The sequence below is a fragment of the Abrus precatorius genome, unplaced genomic scaffold (assembly GCF_003935025.1).
Source record: "Abrus precatorius isolate BTA unplaced genomic scaffold, Abrus_2018 Scaffold1, whole genome shotgun sequence".
Taxonomy (NCBI): Eukaryota; Viridiplantae; Streptophyta; class Magnoliopsida; order Fabales; family Fabaceae; genus Abrus; species Abrus precatorius.
The window spans coordinates 5988465-5999711 of NW_020874291.1; the positions used below are offsets into that span (position 1 = coordinate 5988465).

Consider the following 11247-nt stretch of genomic DNA (forward strand, 5'->3'; position numbering starts at 1 on the left):
ATCAAATAATTGAATAATACAAAAAATATTATTCAACACAATATACATCAATAATGATAGTTCATGTATTATTTTGACAAGTCAAACACTAAGTCCAATCACATTCACAATATTTCATAATGTATATTTTACACCGATTAGCATGTTATAATACATGTATTATATCGCATCAATTAATATGTCATAACACATGTGTTATAATTGCACTCATCGATGTATTATAGCACATATATTGTAATCATATCAATCAATATGATACAACACATATATTATAATCATACAATCATTATATTATAACCCATCTTTCATAATTCTATAATTATTGCCCTAAGGATCCCTTAAGGTTTTCCAAAAGTATAGATAGTTAATCAGTCACTACAATACAAATATAACGTGTGTCAACCTGACTCTTTTTAGCAAAAGTATGGTCAGGAGTTTAGGTTAGAAAATGGGTGTGCGGCCTATAGTACTTTTAATCTCATTAATTATGCGTAATCAAAGAAAGCACGCATCACCCTTATTTTCTTCAAATTTTCAAAATCGCTTCTATCTTCCATAGCACCAGTGTATCTATGTGACTATCTATACATATTCTCAGCATTTTTCATAACATTCACTTTCTCATGACACTTTTATAATATAAACAACTCTAAATCTTCATTCACAATCATTTACATTAATTCTCTTTCATCATAACATGAATTTTAGCCTTTTCAAACAAACATCCAAAATTATCGTAACATATCATTAAATACTCTACATTTTGATATATCTAATGTAAAGTTCTAAAAATACAAGATATAATGCAATCATTTTCATACCTTATAAATTAATACAATGCGCCGAAGGTCAGACACTCCAAACTCAACTCAATTGTACAGTTTTAAGAATATTGTCAATGATCATATTCTCTCGGTCTTAATAAAATCATCTATCCTAGAATTTAGCATCTTCTATTACATATCATTCAGAATAACATTCCAACATTAACTGTATATACATAATAATAACAAAATCATAAAAACTTTTGGAAGCTGATTTTACCCATAACTTTACCATACAAAATTTATCTAGGTGTTTTTTGAAATAAATCAGTTTTTATGCCCAAAAATCTATTTTCTACATTATGATTTCAAGAAAATCTTATAATTTTGTTATTTAAAATAAGATAGTTTGGGTCTCTAAGTTAAAGTACATAGATAAGATTTAGGATTTGGAATCAACCCCCCTTACCTAGAAATAGGTTGTAAAAATGCGTTCTTTATGAGATCCAAAAGAAAGGTACAACATTTTTTATGGAAGATTTTGTCCTAAAAACCATGTTCTCCCTGTTACTACAAAGTAGAAAACTTTAAAGAAAAGAAAAGAATAAGAGAGAAGTTGAAGAGGTAAGCTCTAAGAAACTTACTTGGAATAAGTTGGAATGGGTGTTCAGGCTTGGATCTAGAAGAGTTTCAGAGTTTGTGAGAGTTTTATCTGATAAAGGAAGGTGAAAGAATAGAGAAAAATGAAAGGGTAAGTTGTTTGATTCTCAAATGAAAGTTTTAGACTTGAAGTTCCTCAAATACCCCACTAAACTCGCGCATTCTCGCTTGAGCAAGCAGACTCTTGCTTGGGCAAGGTCGACTCTCACCTGGACGAAAAACTAGACAATGGTTTTACTCAGTTTTATAATATTCTCACCTGAGCAAGAGACATTCTTACCTAAGCGAGAATGGATCCAAAAAACTCCATATTTTCCTACAATTCCTCGCATAGGCAAGAAGCGAGCCACTTCTCGCCTAGGTGAAAGGACAATTGGGGTGATACTATTCTCTCTCTCTTGAGTGAGAGTGCTCTAGAATACTTGGTCCAGAAAAATTATGTTTCGCTTGAGTGAGAAACTTGGCATCAAAATTCCTATTTTTCAATAAATAAAAAAAGCAACGAAAATGAAAGTGTTACACTAAGTGCAGGGTTTGGGGTGTCAAGTGGGGTGGGGGAGTAGAGAACAAGGTGGAAGAGAGTGCAGGGTTGGGTGCAGGTGGGGAAAAATGTAAAATTAGGTGCAAGATATAAAAAAAATGTAGAGTTAAAGGTGCGGGGTGGGGTGGGGTTAGGAAATGGAGTGGAGAAAGGGGTGCGAGGTGGAGTTGAGTATGTGGGAAGGAAGGAGTTGAGGTTGAAAAAGAAGGGTAGGGGAATGGGATTGGAGTTACAGGAAGGAGAAGAGGAAAGAGAAGAAATAGGGTAGAGGACTTTTTTGTAAATATTAAATGTTTAAGAAATTATTTATAAATATTAATTTTAAATAATAAATATTGTAAAATTGAAATACATGACATTCCACGTGGGAGGACTAGGCTTTCTGTTATCTAGGTCAGCATTCAACAGAAGAGAGCTGACAATAGAAACTAAATTTTAACTTTTTAACTCTCTAGGGACTAAATCCTAACAAAATATTATATAAGAATTTGTCACAAATGACCAATATTATGGGACCAAAATTATAATTAACGCTAAATTATATTATAACAAAAAAATATCATTAATTATTTACTCGTATATATGTATATGTGTGGTTATTTATAAAATGAATATTGTGGTAAAACATTTAGAGCATGTTTAATTTTATTCTGTTTTAAAAGTAAAATATAATAAAAATTTAGATGCAATTACATCTTTATTTAAAAAGATTCAAGATGATATTATTGCACTCTTAAGATTGGATCTCAAGGATAAAAATGAATTAGAGAGATTCAAGCTTCTTTGATAGTGCTGTCAAGATAGGTTAAAGCCAAAGGCCCTACCCTACTTAATCTCCTATATAACCTCTTTTTTTTAAAAAAAATTCCTTATAATTAATGGATTAGTTTTGGTCTTAAGCCCCAATATAAAGAAAATGATAGGTTAGGTCAGGGTTAGGGGGTGGGTCAGTCTACTTATTTGTAAAAGTAATTAATAACTATTATATTAATTATTTATAATCTTATTAAATTATTTTATTTAAATAAATTAAAAATTATATTTTAAATATAAAAATTAATTTAAAAGTAAAAAATATTATTAAATTAAATTAAATTTAGCTTTTATATTTGATTAATTTTTTAATTAAATTTAATATGGTACGTTAATTGTAACACCCTAATTTCTTCGGTTTAAATGACCAACTTTTTCGTATAACCATTAATCAAATTTATAACAATAAAACCTTTCATCACAGTTAATTCGTATACAAAACAAATTTAAGAAGGTATTTATATGAAATATATTACAAATTAATATTTACATATCATTATCTAAAATATATCAAGATTTACAGCAATTCATATTCAGTTTCACATACTGAGGACATGAATCTAATCATCTATATCATGTCAGCACTCAACAATAATATGTGTACAATCGCCACTATCGCTCATTACTCTATATTTCTCCAAGATTTTCTCATCGTTTCTGAACTCTATACCTCAAGTGTATCTCTATACTATTCACACCAATCCATTCATAAGATCATGCTTAATAGCACTTCTAACTAATTCCATATTGCTCATCACTTACTCATGATCTCAACAATCGCATCATTCAATAAATCATCGATAACTCATTTATCATTTTCAAGCGTAACTCAGCAATAAGTTCATATCACACCCAATATATTCATCAAATTTGGTCAACTATAATATTATACTTTTTTATCATATATTTCATATTTTCATAGTAGAATCAATCAACCAAACCATCAAATATATACATATTAGCGATCTTTCTTCATTAATACTCATTACTCACACATATATCATCAAAATTAGTACATAAACATGCTCTCATGAACTCAACATATATAACTCACATCATATAATAATAGAATATAGCTTCCCTTACCTTAAAATAGCACTTCTACCTAGGTAACACGAATTTATCTCTTAGGAATGAGATTCAAAGAAAACGAACGGTAAAAACTCGATTAAACGAATGATAAATATAAAGAGGATTCAGAGAAAATGAAAGTGGGACGTCAGGGAAGATAAAAATGAAATTTCATGCATGAAAACTCTTAAATATTCTCAGAATCACAATATTCTTGTTACAGCGAAAGACTGTCGCTATAGCGAGACTTTCTCTCGCCACAGTGAAAATATCAGACATAAATTGTATTATATTTTCTGCACTTTTTGCGGTAACGAGGGACTTCTCGCTACAGCGAGAATACTTCAGAATGTTCCATTTTCATCGCCTCATTCTCGCTACAGCAAGAAACTTAAAGTTTAACACTTCAAAAACTCTCCCAACATACCCTTACATACATATTTATTATAACCATGTAATTTTAATTTATAAAAAGATGGATGTTACATTAATAATTTATAATTTTAATTAAAAATTAGTAATAAATATTTTTACTAAATAATAATTAATTGATAAAATAGTATTTTATAAAATACTATTTAATAATTATTTTAATAAATTTAATCAATTCTCATATGCTTTGATATTATTTAATAACTTTCAATAATTATGGATTCAGTTTAGGTTTATTTTGAATATAAATATAAATATGTATAATTTTAAATGATTATTTTTAATGAATTTTATATAAATGTAGATAGATTTTTTATTAAAAAAATATAGTTATTAATATATTAAAATTTAATAATTAGTAAATATTTACATAAATCAATAAAAAATTATAAATAAAAAAATTAAATTATTAGTGAATTTATTAATTTATATATAATATATAAGTATATGTTTTAATTTATTGTATCAATAATATTTTTCTATATTACTTTAATGTTATAGTATATTTAATTTTACATATATTTGTTGATTTAAAATAACAAATGAAACAAATAAAATTAAATATTTTATAATCATTTTAATTTCCTTTTAATTTAATAGTTATTATTATTGTTTTATATATATTATATTTAGTTTAAATTTTTATATTAAGTTTTATCATAAATTTTCTATTAAGATAAAATTTTAGAAATATAATTTATTTTAATTTAAATATAGATTCTATTTAATTAAGATGAGGCAAAAGTTAAATATGCAAATATTCGTTAATTTTTACTATGCTAATATGTTATTTTTTTTATCAATGAATTTTATAATATAAAGTATTTTATGTTTATAATTTCTACAATGATGATATTTATTTACTTTTTTTTAATATAATAATTTTTATTTAGTTGATTCAACAAATTTTGTGAGTGTTATTTTTTGTTATTAATTTTATATATTTTTGTGACTTTATTTATGGAATATAAGACCTACACAAATAAAATATGATCTTCACAAAAAAAAATTAAAATTTTTAATATTTTAATAATTTTATAAAAATAAATCAAGAAAAATATAAATATAAAAATTTTATAATATGAAAATATTTATAGTTAATGCTCAAATAATATTTTAAAAATTATTTATAAAATTATGTAAAAATTGTTATAATTATTTAATAATTATTAGTAACACAAATAAAAATTAGAAAAATATATAAAATAATTTAATAATAAATAATTATATTTTCATTAATATTATTCAATAAAATAATTATTATAAATATTTAATATTATAAATGTTTTATTTTTTTTTATCTTTTTTATTGGTCTACAGGTTTATAAAAAAAATGTCATATGAAATAAATATTTTTGATAGATACTTTAATAATTATTGTAATATATATCAAATTCTTTAAAATTTAAATTTTCTAAGAATAAATAAATTATTTTGATCCATAAAACTTTGACTTAACCCTGGTCCATAGAATTTTTGCTCTAATAATGAAAAATTTCATTTGAAATTCCAAATAAAGACAATCACAATTGTTGTTGAATTTTTCTAACCACACGTTATACGCAGGTTTGCAAATCAACGGGATGTGAGAAAGATAATTTAAATTGTACTTTTATACAGAGAAGATGCATGGATCTTGTTCAAAAAACAATCTAATATGTAGAGCGTATAAAGTAACATGTATGAAATTATATCAGCTTAATCATTAGTTCTTGTAGAGAAATTTGGTCATCCATAATAGCTTAAAAAAGATTAAATGTAATTTCTCTACTTGTTGCTGGTATAAAATTATTTTCTAATATATTGAACTTCCATTGTTTTATTTAATAAATTTAGTTCAACATATCGGTTTTTTTATTATAATGGAACTCACACATTAGTATATTTCAAAATGGAAAAATGGGATTGTAAAAATATGTGATGAATGAAACCAATGCATGAAAGTCAAGTCTCTCTTTTTTAATAATACAAACTTAGCCATGTGTATTTTGGTAAAAAGAAACTAACAATCCATACATTGGGCATGTAAATATATTGAAATTGAAGAAAAGCTAATTTTGGGCCAAGATCCAAGATCCATGTTTTCCTCAAATTGGGCCACAGTGATTGGTGATGACCAACAAATTCACCTTACGTATTCATAAACTTGGGTTCGAAATTATCATTTTGATTATGTTCCAAAAATTTATATTCATGCCTACCATGAACTACTGAGGATATGATTCAAAACCAAGTTTTTAAGGAAAAAAGGGGGAATAATTTTTTTCATTTTAAATTTAGAAAGTTATGTAATATTTATAATAATATATAAAAGCTAAAACATTTAATTTATGTTAACTTATTATCTTATTTTTAAAAATTACTAAATAAGAGTATATTTATTAGAAATAAAGATATTATATTTCTCCTTTTTTATTTTCAATATGCATGGAAGAAATAAGATTATATTTAATTTTTATTTTAAATACTTTTTTATTTTTAAAAATAAAATAATATAAATTTATAAATTTTTTTAAAAATAAAATAAAATATTTTTAACAAACATGTTCTAAATCTCATTGATATAAGGTAAGTTTTTTCTTTTAAAAAATGTGAATATCAATTAAAGTTTTGTACTTATGTGATTTTGTGTATGTTAATGTTAGAAAGTAAAAATATAATACAGAGGAATAAGTTTTTTCACAACTTATTTTTAAAAAAACTTTAGTCAAATTTATAACATAAACTTTTTTTATAAAAAGAGTTAGTTAAATAATTAATAATAAATTGTCAACAGAAATTGTTGAGTAGCAAGTAATTCGATATTACTTAAGTAAGATCTCAAGTTTGAGTTTTTGTATATGTAAAAAAATTTCAGTAGTAAACTCATTCACCACATTTAGGGGTGCGACTTAAGTCGGATTTAAATTAAACTAAATGAAAAATAAAAAAAATTAATAATAAATAATTTATATATATTAAATTCATACTAACATATCATTCTATATAGTTTATTTTATAATAAATATTAAAATTAAATTTATTTATTTAAATTAAAAAATTATCCTTCCATTCTTTTTCTTTAAAATCCTTCTTCCTAATCAACCTCTAAAATATTCTTCGCAATCAAGGGACGTAGCATAAGATTTTATGACTTTTTATCTTCTTTTTGCTAATAAAAAGAACTCCTAGTCTTACTCAAAATAAAAATATTATTAACAACATAAAAATACAATCATTTTCATATTCTTTAATATATGTCAATATAATATTTACTTAAAACTCATTACTAGATAGCAAAACTGATTTAATTTGTTTATTGGCTCCGTGAAGATGAGATGCCTGAAAATCAGAGCTGAAAGAAAAAGATACTTGGTTAAATATATATCAACTTTGACATATGCTGGATTGTTTTAAATTTTTGTGATCTTTATGTTAAAAGTGGCATATGTTTGTTGATAGAATATGATCAGAAACAGGAATTGATCGATGAAGGTACAGATCAAAATGTTCTAGTGTGTGTTTATCATATATATATATATATATATATATATATATATAGAGAGAGAGAGAGAGAGAGAGAGAGAGAGAGAGAGAGAGAAATAACAATGAAGATGATGAGTTATTTCACACGCACATTCAACCTCCTAAGCCAAATGGAATGAATAATCATATGGAATACATCATATCTCTTGGGAGGATTGTTAACCACAAAATGTCTTTGCACTTGCTTAACTCCCTCTTGCAATTTCATGTATTTGTCCTCTGATATACCCAACAAAATCTCCTTAAGATTGGGTATTTCACTCACTAAAATCTGAACTGAGAAAGAATCCCAGTTAAGAACATCACTAAAAGGAAGAACATATTGTTGTGATATTATCACAGGTACGCACTGTGCATAGATTGCCTCAACAATTCTTGGACTTGCAACTTCATACCCACTTGGACAAATGCAGTATTTAGCCTTCTTCATGGTCTCAAGGTATGAAATTCCATTTGGGAGAGTCTCAAAAACTAGAACATCTTTGTCTTTGTTCTCCCAATACTGGAAAAGCACTGATCTTATTCTACCATGCATATGGCCTGAAAAGAAAGCCAAAACTGTTCGGTTCATTGTAGGGTAGCCACCAATAAGACCTGTTGTGTCTCCTTCTACCAAGTTTATTTCAGGAAATGATGCATCCTTCTTCGGATTGAAATGCTCAGAGGTATTTGCATTGCATAATACCCTAATTGCAATAAAATATAATTCCTTAACATACCATGTTGCTCTTGGTCCCTGTGAAACACAAACAAATATTAGTCAAATCTCACTGAATAGTTTACACCATCTTATATTTTTATCTCCTAATAATTAAAGAAAAAAATATTTTTTTAAATTTTTTTTCAAAGTATTTACTGCATTTATTTTTTATTAAATGTTTTAAAAGAATTATCAATAGGGTTTATAGAAAGATAATGAGACATTTGAAAGAGTTCATAGAAAAATAAAAATATTTTATAACTATTATAAGTTTGTTTTAACATATTTCAATAATTTTTTTAGTATAATTTATCCTCTTTTAATCAAATTTATAATTTTAATTCTAATTAAAATTATAAAAGTTCATTGAATAATATTTAAATAAAATCCTTGCATAAATGCACCTAAAATTAATATATTTGTTTTTGATAATTGTATATATATTTATCCAATGACAATTTAATTAACCTTGAATCAATGCACTCTATTTAGAGGAGAGAAAATATATATATATGGAGAAAATATATATATATATATATATATATATATATATATATATATATATATATATAGAGAGAGAGAGAGAGAGAGAGAGAGAGAGTAATTACCCAATCATGGCAAGAAAGCATGAAATGATCAGCTCCATAACTTCTATTCCAATATTCATATTTGTGGGATATGATGTGAACATAATCACCAATAGTTCTTCCCAATACAGCTTTGTCACGAGTAACTGGGTGAAAGAGGTGTTGAAGGATCATCACAACACTGAATGGAAGAAAGTAGACATGAGCTTCATCTGGATTCTGAGTACGAAACAATGTATTGCTTTCCAACAAGTTGATGAAGATTCCTTCCATGGAATATATGTTCTTGCATGGCCCATAATGAAATAGAGGTGGCTCTCCCTCTTCATAAACAAAGATTTTAAATACCTTCTCCATTAATTGGTAACTCCTATATCATATTAAAGCAATTCAAAATCTGAAATATGAAGATTCACATGTAAGAAGCTACCCCTATTTATATAAACTATTATTGCCAGAGTCTATTGAGGTTCATTTTCATAAAATTAATGTAAAAAATTTAGAAACAGATTTATATGTCAGTTTAAAGCTTTCTAAGAAGCAATAGATTATTATTATTGACAAGGATTAAGGTTCTCTCTCTACTGTTTTATAATTAGAAGGTGTATGAGTAATGTGAAATTATTGTTATTGTACCTTTTTCTCTACAATAGTTGACATGCTATGAAAATGTTCAACTTTTTATTATTTTGTCAACAACTTTTAATTTTGTTTCAAATCAATCCTTTTGTTGTAACATTGATAAATAACATTATTTTAAAATTGGGTCTTTTTGGCTCATCTAATTCTTTATGTATAATAGGCCACAGAATATAATTACAGAGATTCTAGGTTAATAATGAGTTAATTCCTAAATAAAATAATTGTTAAAAATATGTAAATTTCATTAGTAAACTTAAAATGGGTCTTGAAGAACAACTTGCTTCAAGCTCTCATTTTACTCAATAGAATCATTCAAAATTTTAATATGTGAGTTGCATTTCTGTTTCTTGAAGAAGTCCTCAATCAATTTCAGTAATTATTTGAAAAAAATAAAAGAAATGGTATCCAAAAATCAGAGTTTGATGAGAACGATGACTAATCTTCATGCTTCATGAATCTCTTATTTTAACTAAAAAAATAATTCAAATTTTTTATGTACACCTAGTAATACCATGTTTATAAGAATCTCCCAATCAATTTTAACAATCATTTAAAAACATCTAAAATTTTATCGATTTAACGATATTATAACAAGAGAAAATAAATGTTAAAGAATTAAATTGAATAAAAACAAGTTAAAACTGAATTAAAAAAAATTAAATCATCAAATTTATTTTATTTTTATTATCAGTTGATACCTATGAAAAGCAAAGGCGTTTCTGTAAATGTCTCCTTGGGGAACATAATCAGAGTGTTCAAGAGGAACAACAGCATTGGTTCTCAAAGAGGCTTCTTTTATGAGGGCTCTTGCGTTGGCAAGACTTGCTTCAACTTTCTCCAAATTTCTTTCTCCTTTGATTTTTTCTTTAATGAACAATTTGCTGACAAAACTCAATTCTCCATTATTCGCCTGCACTGACACAAAGCAAAAATCAAAATTGCACATAATCACGAGAATTGGTTTGAAAGAACAAAACACAAACGAAAGACGATGTAATTGAATGATTAAAAATGCATACTCTGTATGGGGAAAGCCACTGATGAATCAAAGGGAAAGGTGGGGTTGAGAGGTGAAATGTAGACACTTTTTTGTGACCCTGTGATGAATGAAGACCAAGGAACAGCACCAAGGTAGTAATAGCAAACAGAGCCACACTCAAGTGGATTTTGTTGAAGTGCCACATTCTCTCAAATCTCAAAGCAAACGTCGATTCATTCTTTGTGGCAAGAAAATTGTGATTTTCTCTCATGTTGTCCTGAGGCTGCAGAATGTATGGTAATGAATTGAAGATTAAAATTTCAATTAATGTTACCAAACACTCTACATATTGGGCCCACCTCACACACTAAAATTAGATGAGTATTCAAATTTCATGAGTATGTCACCTTTTCAATTGTTACTCATTGACACCTGTGACTTACTCGTCGCATCTTATGTACATCAAAATTTTAGATTAATAAACTTTTACTTATTCAACTTTTATATACATTAATAAAATGTTTTTAATTTTT

General features: G+C 26.2%; 1 protein-coding gene across 1 annotated transcript; it reads right to left on the reverse strand.

Moving 5' to 3' along the window:
* Positions 1–7882: 7882 nt before the first annotated feature.
* LOC113855260 (probable glycosyltransferase At3g07620) lies at positions 7883–10985 on the reverse strand. The gene is made up of 4 exons (XM_027486824.1): positions 10755–10985; positions 10434–10645; positions 9115–9463; positions 7883–8542 (listed from the first exon to the last, which is right to left on the reverse strand). The coding sequence occupies exons 1-4, from the start codon at positions 10983–10985 to the stop codon at positions 7883–7885; spliced, it is 1452 nt and encodes a 483-aa protein (XP_027342625.1).
* Between the last annotated feature and the right edge of the window lie 262 nt (positions 10986–11247).

Excerpts from the sequence above, each read along its gene's own strand:
- LOC113855260 (XM_027486824.1), bottom strand. The coding sequence starts at position 10,985 with ATGAGAGAAAATCACAATTTTCTTGCCACAAAGAATGAATCGACGTTT. Across the intron at positions 9,464-10,433 it reads AACGCCTTTGCTTTTCATAG|GAGTTACCAATTAATGGAGA; the intron begins GTATCAACTGAT and ends AATATGATATAG. Across the intron at positions 8,543-9,114 it reads TGCTTTCTTGCCATGATTGG|GGACCAAGAGCAACATGGTA; the intron begins GTAATTACTCTC and ends TGTGTTTCACAG.